The sequence below is a fragment of the Mustela erminea genome, chromosome 1, assembly GCF_009829155.1.
Source record: "Mustela erminea isolate mMusErm1 chromosome 1, mMusErm1.Pri, whole genome shotgun sequence".
NCBI classification, from domain to species: Eukaryota; Metazoa; Chordata; class Mammalia; order Carnivora; family Mustelidae; genus Mustela; species Mustela erminea.
In genome coordinates this window covers 126,259,909-126,279,151 of record NC_045614.1, presented here as the reverse complement: position 1 = coordinate 126,279,151, position 19,243 = coordinate 126,259,909, and the positions used below count along the sequence as shown (strand labels likewise).

Below are 19,243 nucleotides of genomic sequence, written 5' to 3'. Positions count from 1 at the left end.
AGATCAAGAGTTGCAGGTCCTACCAGCTAAGCCATCCAGGCATCCCTATGAGGAACGCTTTTTACAGAGAAGTGTATACTGCATTTGGGGCTAATGACTGCGCATTGGCATGTGGGAAGTTGCTGTTAATTTTGGTTCTCTGCAACTCATAGGCTACTTTACACAGAAAATGTTTTTTTACCAACCATGCAATGATAAAAGACAACCACTAGTAGTCGCTGCAAGCTCACTCCTTTGGCCCAAATTTTGCTTTCTAGGTCGGCTTTTGCCGCTTGTCGGCAGACCCGCTTGCCAAAGGCATGTGTGTTCATGCTCTAACTGAATCACAGGCATGTGACTGACTATGTTCAGGTGGAAATGATAGAAGAACAGTTAACCAGGCCGTCTTCTTTGTTCAGTACACTTGTGGGGTTTAGGTCAGTGACCGTCATTCTCACGCTCTCCTTTACATATTTTTGAATAAGATTTTTAAAAAAAGATTTTATTTATTTGAGAGAGAGAGAGAGAGCATGTGCAGGGGGAATGACAGAGGGAGAGGGAGAAGCAGAATCCCCAGTGAGCAGGGAGCCCAACATTGGGTTCGATCCTGGGATCATGACCTGAGCTGAAGGCAGACACTTAGCCGACTAAGCACCCCTATTTTTGAGTAAGATTAAGGAAGGAAATATCCTTCTTACACTTTCAATAATGGAAAGAATATTGGACTTAGGGTTGGAAGACCTGGAATGGGATTTCAGCTTTATGTCACTAGTTCTGTGCTATACAGTCGAAATGTGAGGAGCTGGCAAGACAAAGTTTTCTGAGAGAAAATTTACTGGATAGACAGTACTGGGGACCCACTGTTGACAATTATCTGGGGTGACTGGACTCTGAGAAACTGCCTTTTGTAACTAAAATGGTACCTGGGTTTGTGGTAGACTAGGAAGATCAGTTTATTAAGTTATGCTATGTGGGAAGTCGTTTTTTAATCAAAAGGAAGTCTCAGGGAGAAAAGTCACCACAGCCAAGGAATGTGGATGATTTTTGGAAAAGTTCCTCAGCAAAAATAGCTTCAGGGACTTCACTGTACAGAGCAATTTGGAGTCTCACCACTATACCATCTCCTGCACGTCCATGCTGCCCTACTTCCTTTCCAAGGGACAGATTCTCTCTTTATTTGTGGCTAATTTATTCAAAGAGTTTACACTTTGCTGGTCTTCCTTCAGTGGCCTTTTGTACATCTGATTGTTTAGACATTCATCTTAGGATTTCTCTTCTGTTAATAGATAATGATAATTATGGCCCAATTATTTTAGCTTTAGTCTTTATCAAAAGCAATTCATATTTTCCATTGATCCATTTTACTTATGACTATATTAACAGTGGTTAACATTTATAATATATATGTGTGTATGTATATGTATGTATATATACATATACAAAACTTTGTATAAGTCCTCTCACTTGACCTTCACAATAACCCTATGAGTCATCTGCTATTCTCACTTTATAGATGGAGTACCCGAGAATTACATAGGTTAAGGGACAACACAGAGATAAAAATGGAATATAAATTCAGGAGGTTCCATTCCAAGATCTTAATAACCTGACAGCTCTTTCTACCATTTAGTGTCTTGAGTTCTGAAATTTGGCTTTACAAATACCTCTGAGTGTGTGACCTGTGGGTGACCTGAACATTGTTAAATTCTGATTGGTCGAATCTTTACTGTTAGAACGTTAAATGCTAATGGAGTTACAAGAGTGCAGATTTCACAGTTGCTTTCTCAATGAATTGATGTTGCATGGGTTTTATGTTTTCTATTGTTCTTAATACAAAAGCGCTCTCTCTCTTTTTAAAATGTTGTGAGGAAATATCTGAAAACATCCAGGTGACAAAATGCTCCCAAACACAATGCCTTCCTCAAAAAACAGACATATTCCTGTACAGTAGTTTCCACAAATCAAATTGTATGAATGCAGGGAGAACATAAGAGTGCAGAAGCAAGAGCTCTGAATCATTATGCAGGTTTACTGAGCATGTACTCTGTACCAGATACTGTTTTAAGTTCTGTATGTATATTAACTCACCTAATAATCAAGAAACCCATGGGGTAGCCACTATTTTCATCCCTATTTTACAAATAAGAAAACTGAGGCCCGGAGAGATGAAGCAACTTGGTGTCACAGCTAGAAAGTGGTTGAGCCAGGATCTGAAGCCAGGCACCCAGTCTGTATTGTTACCACTGGGTTCTCCGGGTGTTCTTCAAGCTCTCCTGCTTGAAACTCTGTCATCTATTTGTCAGCCTTTCCTGTTCCTGTGTTGGATTTCTTTGGGCTTTCTTCCAGGCTAGTTTTCCCTAGAAGACAGTGATTGGCCCTGACACCCAGCATAGATATGGGAAAGCTTAGTAGCTGTGATTTATGATCCATATCTTAGATTTAGATTTAGAGGATTGAATAGGAAGTTTTTGTGTCTGCTGAAACCCTCCTCATCTTTAGATCTCATGATTGTTAATAGAGGGATATAATAAGATATGCCAAATGTATCAAAGGGGATTGAAACCATTTAATGTAAACACAGCTGAGAAGGACTTCTCTGCATGAAAAAAAAAAACGGACATATAATGGGTCTTATTTGATTCATAGAGAGAAGGAGGCTTAAAGGTGACAGTGATGATAAGTACACTCCTAGCATGCTCACTCTAGGCTAGGCAGAGCTCTCGGTGGAGCGCAAATATTAACTTACAGTCAGCCTAGCTTTGAATGTGTCAAATGGGGAACTTGAGCCTTTTATTGATAATCAGGAGAGGTGCCAAGGAATGGTTAAGCAGGGAAAGTGAGATGGGCCCAAGACCTCTCCCTCTTCCTAGCTGAGTGACCTTGGGCAATTTAATCTCTCATGCTGTTTCTTTACGCCTATTACGGGTAAACATTTGTTCCTATCACAGAGGGTAGTTATGAGAATGAGGTGATACAGGAATATAAACGCACGCACATAGTACATGGCAGTACAGCTGGATAAGTTGTTATTGTTATCGACACCGGTATTATGGCCATGGCCACCTGTGACGCTTGTCACCCACAGTAAAGGATCATTTTCTTTCCTCTAGTATCCCTGGAATGCTGGGCGCTTCGCCTCTGTTTCTCAGGACAATTCTCAGCTCATCCGTTGTTACTCTCCTGGGCGGCGGAGGAACTGGACCAGGCCCCCTTTCCAGGACGCCAGTCCCTGCTCTCAGCTGGGCGGGCAGACGAATGGGGAGGAGAGGAGGGACGGAGCGAAGACGAGACCCAGAGCCAGAGATGTGAGACGGGCGGCAAGAAGAGAAATAATTTGCAGCAAAACAGAGCCCACGCCTGATGCTCTCTCCATTTCTTGGACCTGGAACGAATTCTTTGACTTCCCAACCCCGGGCCGCGCGACGCGGGGCTGAGCGCCGAGGCCTCAGCGCCCCCCTCCCTAACCCTGCTCCCCCTACATCCCACCCCGGGCCCCGCCCCGCGATTGGCCGGCTCGCCCGGGCCGTCGCCGATTGGCGCTCGCCGGCCGGGTCCACGGGGTTTAAAGAGGGGGGCGGGGGCGCAGTGCCCAGCCGCGCCACTGTCCCCGCCGAGCGCTTAGTGCCGTCGGAGCGCGGCTCTCAGCCTTTCCCGGCCTGCCGCCGCCTCCAGCGTCCCGCAGCCGGCCGTCGCCGGTCAGCCGCTCGCGAGCGCGGGGGAGAGAGGACCCGGGCAGGCGCCGTCCAGTCCCGGGCGCGGGCACAGCTAGTGAGGGGCTAGGCCCGGGGACGCCAGGGTGGCGGCCACGATGGTGGCCACGTGCCTGCAGGTAGTGGGCTTCGTCACGAGCTTCGTGGGTTGGATCGGCATCATCGTCACCACGTCCACTAATGACTGGGTGGTGACCTGCGGCTACACCATCCCCACCTGCCGCAAGCTGGACGAACTGGGCTCCAAGGGGCTGTGGGCCGACTGCGTCATGGCCACGGGGCTGTACCACTGCAAGCCCCTGGTGGACATCCTCATCCTGCCGGGTAAGGACCCCACCTCTGAGTGGCTGCTCCTAACCCTGATCCTCGGGACAGACTGGGGATGGGTGCATTTGACGTTTCCCAGGAACGTATCCCAGAAACGTTTTAAGGCCTTGATGGGCACATTTTTGACACCTTCAGTCCCACCATGTCTTAAAGGGATTAGGCAGCCCTGAATTTAACTTCTCCCAGCCTCAGTTTCTCTTGTCTGGAATTTAGGATGATAGTAGGGCCCCTGGCTGAGCCTGAGAAGTTACTGAACTGAGACATGGACACATACTTGGAGCTCTGTCCATGTTAATAACTGTCACCCCACCTACCCCATGCTCCCACCGTCAGTGGGTCAGAAGAACTGTAAGCCCCCTTCCCCCCTTTTGAGTTAGATCCCACCCAGAACGAGGACGAGGAGAAGGGAAAAGCTAGCATTCCAGCCATCTAAACAGTAGCAAGCTGAGTTTCTCAGGTACTGGTGAGGAGTCCCGGCCCTCCCAGTTCCAGCAGGTGGGTTCCCTGGTGCATGTCAGTCCAGTGCATGTCAGTCAGTGGACCCGGGGGGCCTGTCTTGCTTTCCCCACTCCTTGCCCCCCACAGTGGGACTGTAGGTCCGCCCCCCCCCCCCCCCCCCCGGGTCTGCACCTCTCGGTTCTGATAGGGAAGGGGTGTTGCCTCCCGGAGGGTGCGCTCATCCTGCGGTGTGTGTGTGTGGGGGATCCGTCATGGGTCGCTCGCTCCCATCTAGATGTCTCTGAGAGGGAAGAGGAGAGAGTTGTCTGGCCTCCACCCCTCCACCGCCAGCTGGCGCTCCCCCCAGCCCCCCATCTTCACTTGCGTCTCCTTGAGCAATTCTGGGCAACGGTTTCAATTCAGATGTAACCCTGAGCCAGTTGGGTGATTGGCTAGGAAGCAGGCTCCCCTTCGGGGTTTTGCTCTTTATCTCTGCCCTGCCAGCGGATTTAGCCTATACACGATTTGTCTTCTCTCCTGCTAGCCTTTGAGGATGGTGCAAATTTATTTATTTATTTACTTACTTATTTTTAAAGATTTTATTTATTTATTTTGAGAAAGAGAGACAGAGAGGGAGAGAGCCCGAGCTAGGGGAGGTGTGGAGGGACAGGGAGGGGCAGAGGGGGAAGCACACTCCCCAGGGAGCAGGGGTCCTAGTTGGGGGGACCCCATCCCAGGCCCTGAGATCATGACCCCAGCTGAAGACAGACAATCACCTGAGCCACCCCCACATCCTGATGGTACCCATTTAAAGGCCTATCCTGAAAAAAAAAATTGGGGCTCCTGGAAGGCTCAGTTGGTTAAAGGCCTATTTTAGTTTCCTTAATGAGTGGAGTAACTGAGCTCCAATGCCAGTCTGGGAGGCTTTGGCTTTGTGCCATCTGCTGGGGGAGCCTTTAGCTCCCTGGAGACTTTGTTTCCCACTTTAAGCCTCCCCACAAGTTTCTCCTATTTCCTAGTCCTTGTAGCTCGAATCAATCTCCCCTTCCTCCTTGCTGTCCTGGTATTTGAGTCTTATCATCATCAGGGCATATTTTGACTTTTTGTTCATTGTGAGTCAAGTTTTTGTACCACATTATAAATTCCTTAAGGATAGAGATGTCATCCTGCTCTCTTTGCATCTTCTGTACCGCACTGATGCTGGAATACAGCTGGTGCACACAGTGCATGTCAGTCCTGCCAAGCACTATCTTCTTTTCCATTTCTTAGAAATAAAAAAAAATTTTTTTGTTTGTTTAAATTAACCTCTATACCCAACATGGGTTGTAAACTCAGGACACCGAGATCAGTTGTCACTTACTCTATTGACTGAGCCATATAGGCACCGCTTCTACTCCATTTTGAACTTTCAGAATGACAGAGGTCCCGGGAACCCAGATCTGCACTCACCTTCACCCAATGGCAGCCTTGGTAGACCGGGGTTAGACTCTGGGAGCCAATGCTCATCATCTGAATGATTTAGAACAATTTACTAGTAATCTCTGGGAACCCCAGTTGTCTTCTTTAAAAATCAAAATGAAACCAACCACCTCTCTTTCAGAGTGGTTTTGGGGGATTAAATGATATGAGAAATGTAACCCTCCCTTGACATAGTAGAAGCTTCATAAATTGCTGCTGTAATTTTTTTATTAAAAGCTGGGCATGGTATTTGTAGACTCTGACTATAGCATAAAATTACTCTTCTTTTCTTTCCCCCAAAGTTAAGTTTCCTGAGCATTCAGAGTCAAGTGGTTTATTTTCAGAGAACAGACCATTCTACAGATGGAGTACATTTTAGGGAGGGTCTAATCCTTCCTGCTATTCCCCTACCTTGTACTTGGGTGGTTATAGGAACAGATCTCAGTCTCCATCTTTTGATTTTTCAGACGTGGCCTTGGCCTTGAGCACATAGACAGCCTGCACCATGAATTTCAGAACCTCAGTTACTAGTTGACTCTCTCTCCTGTGTTCACCTTGGCTTTCCTACAAGCTGCAGGGGCACTGGACTTCAGTCAGAGGTTCTGCCGCAGAATCCTCTGGCTCTTCCCTAGGGGGGTCTTCAAGTCAACAGACAGTTGATTGATTGTTTAACTTTCACTTTAAAGAAGCTGAGATGGGCAGTGGCTAGAAGAGTAACCTTGAATTCTGGCAAACTAGATCTTGCTAAAAGACAGTGTTGCAGTTGGGGCTTAGTGCACAGGGCAGGCTGGCCAGATTTGGTACTAGAGTCTTGTGTGTGTGAGGCAGAAATCGGGGCTCATTTTTGGCTTGGTCTCTAACTCTGCCTCCCCCAGGCCACTAGCCCTAATTCCCTCTGAGTGGAAAAAGGGAGAGCAACAAATACAACCCCCTCCTTTTTTTTTTTTTGGGAGGAGGGAGAGTGTTTTAATGAGAAACAACACATTTAAGTCTGCCATATTCTGCCAGTATATTGTCAGATTTATTTCACATAAATATTGCACATATTGTTTCTTTTTTTTTTTTTAAAGATTTTATTTATTTTATTTGACAGAGAGAGATCACAAGTAGGCATAGAGGCAGGCAGAGAGAGAGAGAGGAGGAAGCAGGCTCCCTGCCAAGCAGAGAGCACGATGCGGGACTCGATCCCAGGACCCCGAGATCATGACCTGAGCCGAAGGCAGTGGCTTAACCCACTGAGCCACCCAGGCGTCCCCACATATTGTTTCTTAATGAAGTTGTTACCTGGCATTTTGTGTGACAGCATAAAGTTCATTTGGTTTTGCTCCACTCTTATTATTCAACTACTTATTCCTTCGTTCATACTTGTATTTTTTTTTTCATAGTTGTATGTTTGTATCATCTCTTGTGGGACTGTGTTAGCTCCACGAAGACGAAGGCAGGTGTCTGTCCTCTAGGAATTTGGGGGGCTGGAGAGATGCCTTTTTTTCTTACTTCCTTCCTTCCCTCCCTTCCTTCCTTTTGTAAAGATTTTATTTATTAATTTGTCAGGGAGAGAGAGAGAGAGAGAGAGCGAGCACGCGTGCGCAGGGGGAACAACAGGCAGAGGGAGAAGCAGGCTCTCCGCTCAGCAAGGAGCCTGATGTGGACTCAATCCTTGGACCCTGGGATCGTGACTTGAGCCAAAGGCAGATGCTTAACCGACTGAGCCACCCAGGTGTCCCTGGAGAGACGCCTTTAAAGTGATGGCCGATGGTTGTGGAAACATGCCCAGGAGACTGGCTGAGGCAGGAGATCGCGCCTGACCATCAGCAGGTGTCAGGATTTATGAGCACAGCAGCATTGGGGGAAAAACCAAGAGAGGAATCCAGAGTCTTAGTTTAGTCCAGTTAGGACCACATACTATATACAATGGGAATTAAAAGCACATGGTTAGGGACAAAATCACCTCGTACACCCGAAGATAAATGATGGCACTGCCACAGAGAAATAACACCAATAATAATAGCTAATCTTTTTGGAATACTTCAGATGTGCCAGGCATTGTTCTAAACACCGCATGAGTTAACTAATTTAATCTTAGTTGAATTCTTTTAGAGAGATATAGGCACTACGACCATTTCTTCATGATCAGTGAGGAGAGCCCTTGGTAACTTGCCCACAGTCACCCAGGCAGAACGTATCAGCAGCAGGCTGGAATCAGCACAGATCATCACAGAAGGCATCTGGGAGGGCTTGAGTTTTAATCTGACTCTTTTGTAAGGTGATGTAATGGTAAGGTGATGTAATGGTATAGTTGGACTCTTGGCCCCTTAGATCTTGGGAGCCAGACGTCTCCACTCAGTCTCTCCAGCCTCCTACCTCCCTTGTTGGTCACTTTAAAAGTCGAACATGTGGGGCGCCCGGTGGCTCAGCACATTAAGCCTCTGCCTTCGGCTCAGGTCATGGTCTCAGGGTCCTGGGATCGAGCCCCACATCAGGCTCCCTGCTCAGCGGAGAGCCTGCTTCCCCCCGTCTCTCTGCCTGCCTCTCTGCCTACTTGTGATCTCTCTGTCAAATAAATAAGTAAAATCTTAAAAAAAAAATGTTGAAGATGTGAAGTGATCTTCGACAACATTTACATGCTAAGTCCTGGAATGCAGCCAGAGGAAGGCGGATGGTGTTGAATTCCCTTGAGCCATGGTGTAGGCTCCAAGGGGACCCTTGGCTAATGCTCCTGTCTGTTTCTTGTGTCCAGGCTATGTCCAGGCCTGCCGAGCCCTGATGATTGCAGCCTCGGTCCTGGGACTGCCCGCCATTCTCCTGCTGCTGACAGTTCTCCCCTGCATTCGTATGGGCCATGAGCCCGGTGTGGCCAAATACAGGCGGGCTCAGCTGGCTGGTGTGCTGCTCATTCTGCTGGGTAAGAGAGTTTTCTATGTAGCTCCCCAACTTGGAGTGAACGCGATGAATCTCAGATCTTGCTGCTACTTCATTGAGTTCAAGAGGCATGGGAAAGGCAGCCGGGTGTATCCACCCGGAAAAACCCCCCGTAATGTGTATCTCGTTATGTTTCATGGGTTGTTGAGGCAGAGGGATAAGTAATGTCTGCAGGAGTCACTGGACATGAAAAAAATTAAAAAGCAAAAGGAAGAAAGGGTTTTGAGGGTATACTTAAGAGAGAGAGCAGGGGACAGAAGAGAGTGACACAGTGGCTGTCCACTCAGGCGTCGCAATGGAATCCCTTTCTTGGGAACACCTCCGCCCAGATCCCAGCATTCAGAATTACTGGGCATCAGGCCAAGCAAAGTGGGTTTTTTGAAAGTTTCCAGGTGATTCTTATTTGTAGCTACAGTTGAGAACTTCATTTAATATGTAAAGAAAGAGTAGAGAAAGAGGAGGGCAAGAGAAAAGAAAGATGCAGAGGGTGGTAGATCACTACTGATGATTCAATTATTTTATTTTGTTTTAAGATTTTATTTTTAAGTAATTGCTACACCCAGTGTGGGGTACAAACTCACAAGTTCAAGATCAAGTGTCACATGCTCTACTGACTGAGCCAGGCAGGTATGCCTTAATCTTTTATTCAGTAAGGACTCATGGAGCATCTGAGGGCCAGGCATCATGGTTGGCATTGAGGACACAGCGGGAGAAAGGCATTCTCTGTTTTGAGTGTCCCTGGACATCTCGATAGAGTGTGGCATGGGCTCATCTAAAAATGGCGCAGAGGGTGTGCACACACATAGGAAGGAACCTGAGCCAGACTGGAGGAGGTTCCCAGAGCAGGGGATCCTGCTCTGGATCGAAGGGAAGGTAGTCAAGATCATGGATTGAAGGGAGGATGGGGGGACGGCCCCAGGCCGAGGAAATGGCATGAGCTCTCTCAGTTTTCCTGGTTGCACCTGCACACAGAGGGTTTAACAACCTAGGGAGGATCCTTCTAGCTCTGCTCTTTTCAGTGATTTCATTTCATTCTACTTTTTTCTTGAATGCTAATTCCGCCAGCACATCTTAAGTCCTAATAGAAGACATGAATTTTAAGAACGCCAGCTCTTGTTGCGAAGTGCACGGATACATTCCTGAACAGCAGCTGGTCTGTCTGTGGGTTAGGCATAGCGTCAGCTTCTCCTGAGTCCAGGAATTCCCATCCCCCAACTGGTATCAGACTAGATGTTGAAGGGGAAGGGTCAGCGTGACATGGGTCAGTGCCACTAAGTAATGGTTGGCCACAGTGACTTTGGTGAGGTAAGGGGACGTGAGAGGGAGGGGTGCTATTTCACAAGACTGCAAAGGGATGGAGGTTTTCAGGGACTTGTGAAGCCACAGAGAATTCAGAGGAGGGGCTTGTGTGGGTGTGTGTGGGACTGGGTAACAGGGGTGAAAAGACCAGAGGACCACTGTCATTTCTGGAGAAGAATCTGGGCATGGACATTTTGGTTCCAGACACAAAGAATCTGTGTGGGAGCGCCACAGGGAATACAGAATCAGTGTCAGGTGATTCCCCTAACTCACAGGGTCCTCTGTCACAGTGTTTTTGGAGGTCAGATCTTTACATTCAAATTCCCTTTCCAACAGTTAGAGCGAAGCTCTACAGGTAAATTGGTGTGCGGAATCCAGGAGGAAACCCTGCTCATTCTAGGCAGTTGCCATTGTTACCTGCCTCACATTAGGCTCTCTCTGTCTCTGAGGATGCCAGACCAGCGGGTGAATCTGTTGGGTTAGGTGTTCATTTTTAGAAATTCTGGCCTTCCATATGAGAGTCATAGAATATCCACTAAGAGAATATATGGAAAAGAAAAAAAAAAAACCCAAACCCTGTGGAAAATAAAGATCTAAAATCAAGTATGTATGGATGAGTTGGTATTCAAAAAAACCCTAAAAACAACTGAATCGTCCGAATGAGTAATGAGGCTTATCAAACGAACAATAACAACCAGTTGTTTGAAACTTCCTAGCTGAATTAAAGTTTTTTTTAATCTTTTCCGAGTGGGTTGGTTGGTATACGTGCACAGAATTGTAGAGAGGAACGTGAGGTGGACCGGCAGTGGTGTGAGTTCCTCAGTCCCCCATTACTGCCTGGAGTGAACACATGGAAGGCCTTTGAGGGCTCGGACTTTCTCAGGGCAACTGCAACCTTCTGGCCACTCGCTATTAGGGTGGAGTGAGCACATTACCCTCTTGTAGCTTTGAATTTCCAGTGTTACCTGCTGCCTCTTTGATGGCTCCTGTCAGATTTATTTCTCAGTGGGTCACGGCTTGCCTTCAGGTTGGATGTTGTTTTGACTGGAACCAGTCATGGCACCCGCTGGCCTCTCTGGGTCTTCTCTGGAGCCTAGTGCCTCAGTTCCCCTATTGGCAGTGGGTGGGAGGAGCTAATGAGTGAAAGCTCCCTTTGTGTTGCTTGGGATTGGCTTCTAATGCCCGCCCTGGGAAGCCACTGCTGGGCCCCTGTTGGATCCTAGGGGTCACCAGTGATGCCCCAGTTGAGGTGTGGTCCCTGACCAAAACGGACTGGGCAGCACTGGGGGTTTGGGGCCTGAGCACTGAAAACAATACTGAAGCTAATCTGGGTATGGAAACTGTAAGCACTATTAATTAAAGTCAGTTCTTCCTGACCCTAAAAAGTTTTATTTTTCCACAAGCTTAAAAAATCGTGTCCGTTGTACAATAACTTTATCTTCTCAATAGTTTTAAGTTTAATGGTGTGAGGATTTGGTCCTGCTTTGGGGGAAGGAATGGGAGCCTGATGTAGTGGACTCCTCAGAGCTAGGATGGATCCAGGCTAATCTCATCGGTGTCTTTTTAAGAGCCCCTACCAAGACAGGAGGCGCCTATGCCCTGAGCTGCTTTATCTTATCACTGGGAGTGGGACCAACTGTACGGAATCTCAGATCTCCTACTTTGCAGCTGTGTGAACTGGGGCAGTTACTTAATGTCTCTGAGCCTTTATATGAAAAGAGGTAATGCTTATATCTGAGGTTGGTAAGAATAGTGTAAGGAGGTATGCAAATTATTTAGCCTGGTGTCTGGCACATAGTAAGTCCTCAGCAAATGGTTGCTATTATCATCGCTACTGTTATCAGTCCTCTAACCATAGAGGAAATAGAGAGCTAACCCAGAGGGCCATTGAGTATTCTTTTGATCATGTCTGATTCCTGTGGGGTAATCTCCATACATGACACTGATCAGGAGAGTCAGGGAGCTGTTCCTGGAAATGCTAGGTCCTCTCCTGGTCTAGTGGAGACATTTCCATTGTTTGCTTTGTAAAAACCAGATCAATAAATAGTTGGGAGTTTTTTTGCCCATCCCATCATAAGAAGTCATGTTAAACTACCCACCTAAAAACGGTCAGGCTCAGTTCTGGTCTGAGCTCATTCTTACTTCACTGCGACTTAGAAAGTACTTGACTGGGGTGTTTCCTGGGGAGACGGGGTAAGGAATGGAAGCAGAGGAAGTATATATTCCTCCTTCCGTGGGTTCCTCTCATTTCTCTCCTCCTCTTTCAAATTATGGCCGTAGGAATCGTATTTTGTTAAAAAAAAAAAAAAGCTGTTTTTAACTTGGAACTTACAGGTCAGTAATGGAATTGCAATAAAATAAAGGGTGTGTGCAAGTGTGGGAGAGATTGATCTTGTCATGCACACAGAATCAGATGTCCTAGGAAAGGCCACCCTTCAGTGTGGAGTAAATAGTGATGCCCTCAAGCCTGGAGTCTTAAGAGAAGAGATGGAAAGAGCCTTTCTCTAAACTCATTAGCTTTACACAAACAAGCTCATAATGTAAATCAAATTTCATATAGGTAGTGGAAAGGTTGTGGCATCTTTAGTATGGTTGTGCCTTAAAATGGCCCTGTCGGTACACTTGGAAGAATTAACTGCTTTATGAAGTCTCTCCCATCCCTAAGTTCTGTGATTAAAACAAAACAAAACAAAACAAAAAAAAACAAATAACCACGGGACTAGCTTTTAAAAAAAGTTATGGGAAAAAAAAAGATAATGATGTGTGAAATAGAAATAAAAGGAAAAAATGTCGACAGCAGGCCAGGAAAATAATGTCGTCGAATATTCCATTGACTTCATGATTGTTTTAAATATTAGATCTTCATAAAAGTTGTTGTGTAAGAGGAGTATGTCCTTTGGCAGCTATGTTTTCTTAAGTCAAAATTTAGAGAATCACAAATTAAAAAAGAAAAAAGAAAAACTAAAATTTTTCTAGATTCAGATTATCAGGAAACAACAAATAAATGTGACTCCAATAGCTCGTTAGAAATCTTTACTTGTTGCCTTGGGTTAGTTGGAACAAAGCTAAAGTTAGTTGCTATTTAGATCATATAATAGCATCAGTTGTAGAAGGCAGCAATAAGTGCATTGTCAAATGTTTAAATAGAGGGAGATTGATTATTTATTTAAAAGATTTTATTTATTTGATAGAGACAGTGAGAGAAGGAACACAGCAGGGGGAGTGGGAGAGGGAGAAGCAGGCTTCCCAATGAGCAGGGAGTTGATATGGGGGTCCACCCCAGGACCCTGGGATCATGACTGAGCCACCCAGGTGCCTTGGGAGAGAGATGTAAAAAACAGTTTTTATTGTGGAAAGTTTCATATGTACCCAAAAGTAGAAAAAATAGTATAACCCAAACTCATTCTCAATAATGAACTCATGGCTAATCTGTTTCATTTATGTGTTTTTTTCTTCCAGTCCCCAGAGTTTTTTTGAAGCAAATCTCAGATATAATATCAAGGAAGATTTTCTTCCAGTATTACTTATATCATTCAGAGTAATTTATGTGATTTTAATGGAAATATTTCTTTGTGCTAGAAATAATGCTTTCAAAGGTACTGTCAGTTCTTAGCTTGGAAAGTGACAAAGCCTGAAATCAGAGGTGTTCATTGGAGAAGGGAAGAAATAACAGAATCTGGGCTCTTCTGCCTTTTTGGACTTCTTTGTCAGTCTTTCCCTCTCTCTCTAAATTGCCTTGAAAGTCAAACACACATTTACTAATTTTATTTAACTTCATCACGTTTATTTAACTATGTTACAATGTGTCATCTAATCCCTAAAGAAATAAAAAGCTGCAAGTACCTTTCATTGCTCTATAGTTCCCTCTCCAACTATTTTCTGTGTTTGGCTACATGAGGATCATTGTTAATTTAGTAAGGCTGTATTCTATGAACTAATGAACACATTGTATTACATTATTTGAAACTTACCAAAAGAGGCAAACAATTTTATTCCATGAAGAGCAGCGAGTTCTACTTGTGAGAGCACCAAGTCCGGAAAAATCTGTATCCACACGGTGAAACCTTCTTCTTCGCTGCTCTCCTCCACTTCCTCCTTTTCTTATCCTTTCTTTTTGTCTCATCTTTTCTCTTCTCTTTTCTTTTCTTTAATATTCTTTTCTCCTCCTCCTCTTCCTCCTCCTCCTCCTTCTTCTCAATTTTCACTTTCTGCCCCCTCCCAAATGACAGATTCCCCCCCAACCCCCATGTGCGGTTAACTGTTGCGTCTTTGGAAGGTAGAAGAAGAGAAATAGATTGAAAAATCTGAGTTACTGTTAGAGACTTACTTTAAAAATACATCGTGCTGACATGAAAAGAAAAGCAACAAAGATTCTCTTTCTTTCTTCAATTTTCTTTGCCTTATGGATAACTGACTTTTTTAGGAAAGCATTTTCTTTATTTTCTCCAAATAATTGGGAGAAGAACTATAAACTCTCTCTGTGTGTGTGTGTGTGTGTGTGTGTGTCTGCAAATAGAAATAAATCTAGCCAGCCTTCTATATCATTAAAAAAGCCAAACATTATTGCCAGTTTTATTAATATTTCACATCTTTTAGTTAAGTAATGACTTAACTTGCATTTTAACTTCACTGATGAAAACATCCCCCTTTCCCTTCAAACCATGCCGAAATTGAGTAAACTCTTCTTTTTTAGTTTCTAAACATTCTTCATTCTGAGTTCACTTGAAGGTCACTGTTTCCAGCGAACCTCTCATTTCCCTTCATGTTGTGTGGCGGCCTGTCATCTTTTAGTGGTTTTGATGTGGTTCAACTTTGAGAGCCACAGGAATCCACCCAGAGTTCATTTATCTACTAGGAAATAATGTGACCCTGCTGGCGCTCGTTTGCCTTGTTTTGCATGGATTATAAAAGAAGGAAGTCTTTAATGAGGTAAATCATGAGCGTGTAACTTTAAGTGTGTTAAAGTCACATTGCAGTTTTATGATTTAGAAAGTCAGTTTTGATGTGTTTGAAGTGGAAAGTAGACTTGAAATGAGACTGTCATCCGTCCATCCACCTGTTCCCCATTCAGTCCTTTAGGTTCGTTATTTAAGCATTCAGACATTTTCCTGATGTTTCCTTCTTCTAGTGAATTACATTAGAATAAAATCTAACAAAATCCCTAAAACAATTGAAATCAAGGCTGATGATTATTTTTGCAATATTGAGCCTGATTCTTTCCCCATGTGAAGATACTCTCATTATTTTGCTTAAGAAGAGGGGAAGAGGGGCGCCTGGGTGGCTCAGTGGGTTGAAGCCTCTGCCTTTGGCTCAGGTCATGATCTCAGGATCCTGGGATCGAGCCCCGCATCGGGCTCTCTGCTCAGCAGGGAGCCTGCTTCCTCCTCTCTCTCTCTCTCAGCCTGCCTCTCTGCCTACTTGTGATCTCTGTCAAATAAATAAATAAAATCTTAAAAAAAAAAAAGAAGAGGGGAAGAACTAGGCAATTTCTTATCTTATTTTATATATACAGATCATATATAAAAAATATATATCTTTATTTTATAAAATCTGCAGCAAATCTACATTTGAGTTAGGTTTACATGAAGTGTGGGGGAATCCTTGTGCGTGTGTGTGTGTGTGTGTGTGTGTGTGTTGTATGTATAATATGAAGTAACTGAAAAATATAAAACTTAATTTGAACCAGAAGCTGTTTTGAAACCAGGCTAATTGTTTATGGGAAAGATCAGTTGAATTGAACCAAATCAGTTGTTTGGGAAATCAGATATATTTTTTTTTCCTATGGAATTCAGCTATTCCCTCCCCACCTTTTCCTTCTAATCAAGCCTGGGTATTTGGAAACCTTTGCTAGGTTGCTGTTTTGCTCAAGCAGAATGAGCCCCTCTTTGGGGGTCCAGGGTTATGTAGCTGGATTGTGTATTGATATGAAGAAGCTAGCACAGTTCTCTCCGGCTGAAACACTCTAAAGGAGTTTCTATTTCTTGTCCTGACTCAGAAAAAGACTTTTTTTCTCTTCTTTCTCTGTGTCTTGCTGAGGGTATGCCAAGGCGTTCTCAGTGAGGGAAGCATTTGGAATATGTGGCTGGAGGAAGAGAGAAAAAGACTTTTCCCCTGTATCTCAGGCGTTTGAGGCTCTAGGCTGGAAAGGAAGATTCAGTTGATACTGGTCTTTTTGAGAACACTCGTTCACGGAAGGACAATATATCGCCACAGAGTATCTCATACAAACCTATTACAGAACTTGGCATGATTGTTCTTACTCTTTAAGAAAAAATGAAGCCATTAACATATGGATAGATTTTTGCTTCTTAGGTAATTTATAAGAACTTCTGAAGTAGTGAATAGTTCATGATTAATGGAGTGAATTTTGGCTCTTAGAAAGCCAAATTGAGCAACTAAAACCCCCCAAATTAGCTTTCTTTCCTCTAACTTCTACTAGGGATCTATGCTTTTTAATAATAGGAATCACATCTGTCTATGTGTATTTATGCCCAGCTTGTGGGGTGGGCTTAGTTTATTGTCAACAAGAGCCTCTTACAAGCTACACAAATGCACTAAGATGGCTGAAGAGGTCTTTCAAAGTGGGTAAGACTTCAATCTTCTCTTCAGTTTAGAACTAATATATGAGGCTGTTAGATTTGAGTGCTTCTGTTTAAAGAAAAATTATACTTCTTCTCTGTGGGCGTAGAGGTCAGTCAGAAAATCACTCAGGGTGAGTGATTCTATTAAATTTTGATTTCCATCAGAAACGCTTGCTGAGTTGAAAGTGACAAGGATCCTCCAGGTAGCAAATGTCGCAGTGCCCTGCCTTGAATTTATCGAAGGCTCTATGGCTAATGATTGGCAACCTCATCACCATTATTTTCTTGATCTGCCAACTTTAATGGGTCATCCCCATTTCAAGCTTCAACTAAAATTTCTTTCCTGCTTGTGGCTGTGAGAAATCAGATGACAGGATGTGATGGAGCTCCTTTGTCTGGAGTTGTGCTGTTCAGCCCATTAGCCACCAGCCACATGGGGTTATTTAAATTTTAATTAATTAAAATTCAGAACACAGTTTTTTGATCTCACTAGCCCCATGAGAAACTTTTAAGAGCCCCTGTCGCTTGTGGCTACCTTATGTGACAATGTTGGTGTAGAGGTTTAAATATTTTTTTAACATTTTCATAGGCTCCTGCCTGTCCTTGTTTTGCTACATTGCTTAGGAGGAGGGGAAGAACTAAATGATGCAGAAGCTGTTTCTTATCCTGCTCTTTACCAAGTCTGAAAATTAGACTGGTTGGTGGAAGACCATAAAATTCTGCCATTGTGACTCATCACAACAGATATCATCACCGTAAAATCCTTGCACAGGTGAATTCTTTTACTCCGAGCATTATTTGTGTATTTGCAAACAGTGTAACACAAACTCAGACTCTTAGCCGATACTCCACTGATGTCTGGCAACAGTCCACCACAGCAAGAGAACTCTCGGAGCTTCTTCAAGGTCTTTGTAATATGAATTGACCAAACTGAGAAAACAGAGTGGAAAAATGAGGTGGGCATCCTTTTATTTCTCATTTCTGAATACATCAGGCCATCTAGTCATTCAGTCGGTGTGTAGTGAGCACATACTCTGTGCCTCAGAGTGAGGTAAACAGAGTCTACAAGCATAAGGAGGAAATGGCCCCCGCCTTCAAGGAACTCAGGACTTGGCGTGGGAAATAGGCATGTAAAGAATAATTATAATACGATTAGGTAAGCGTCATCATAGAATTCTAAGTATAGATACATAAAGTGAAGATATGTAAGTAAACGCAAATACCCATTTTTTGGCTTCAGGGATTTATTTCTGGGCTTTTACTTTGGAGTTCTTTGGTGTCTGCCGCCTGTTGAAAAAATAAAGGACTCAGCTTTGGATCGGCGTATTAAACAGATGCAAACCTATGGGCTTGGACTGGGAGCAGAGTTGTGTGTACGGAGCTTTTTGGAGTTGGCTGGAAGCTAAGGGAGTGTGTCTGTGGAGTGAGGGGGAGCCTGCCCGCTGTGCTTGGTGTGGGACGGGCATGCCCGGTCACAGCTCTCTTTTGTCTCCCCAGCTCTCTGTGCCATCGTCGCCACCATCTGGTTCCCCGTGTGCGCCCACCGCGAGACCACCATCGTGAGCTTTGGCTACTCCCTGTATGCGGGCTGGATCGGGGCTGTGCTGTGCCTCGTGGGTGGCTGTGTCATCGTCTGCTGCGCTGGAGATGCCCAGTCGTTTGGTGAAAACCGCTTCTACTACTCTTCGGGCTCCAGCTCCCCGACTCATGCCAAGAGTGCCCATGTATAAGAGGGCTGCTGCCTGCCTACCCAGGTGCTGCAGATCCCGGGCCCGTGGCCCCGGTTTTGCTTGCCACAGGCGGGGGAAAAGCCCACTCCACTGCCAGGCTCCAAAGCCAAAGCTGTAGAAAAGCATCCCGTCTGGCATGTTTTAGTCTTAATACCCCCTCCCCATTTGTTGCCTTAAAAGAGATCTTAAGTTCAGAAAATGCCCACACATTTTTCTCATGGCTTTGCCCATTAATAGCTCTTTTCTTGGGCATTCCTTTGTTGTTCACCTATATATATATACCTATACACATATATATGTATATGTATATATATCTCCTCTCTTTAAATTTTAAATATCTTGCAAACACTGCTGAATTGAGTGTAGAGAGAGAAATAAAAGACACTTTTCAAACTGTTACAGATGACAATGGGAGCCTCATAAAGATGGCTCTCTGTTCGCTCCCTCCTCTTCGGCTCCAAGGTCATTTAGTTATAAGCGATAGAAAAAAATAGAACCGGGGATGTGGGGTGGGGAGGGAGGGGATTGTGGAACTTTCCCTCCATGGGAAATTCCCTTTTGTAAGTTGAGGGCGAGGGTGGGGATCTTTTTTAGTTTGTGATTTTACATTTATCTGTACATACTTTTTCAAGATTGATCATTTTTATAACCATGGTTTTCCTGAAATTCTCAGTTCATCAGTATGAAGGAAATGAACCAAATAAGCTTTAATTATATGATAAATAACAGTCCAAGTGAATATAACTCTAACTGACATGCCACAAAATAGTTTTGATTTCTGGGTTTGTATGATGTAGTTTTT

The 19,243-nt window shown here is 44.5% G+C and overlaps 1 protein-coding gene across 1 annotated transcript; it reads left to right on the top strand.

The window, feature by feature from the left end:
- Positions 1–3,567: 3,567 nt before the first annotated feature.
- CLDN11 (claudin 11) lies at positions 3,568–18,846 on the top strand. Its single transcript, XM_032341417.1, has 3 exons — positions 3,568–4,013; positions 8,650–8,814; positions 18,209–18,846. The coding sequence occupies exons 1-3, from the start codon at positions 3,788–3,790 to the stop codon at positions 18,439–18,441; spliced, it is 624 nt and encodes a 207-aa protein (XP_032197308.1). The 5' UTR covers positions 3,568–3,787; the 3' UTR covers positions 18,442–18,846.
- The last annotated feature ends 397 nt before the right edge of the window (positions 18,847–19,243 follow it).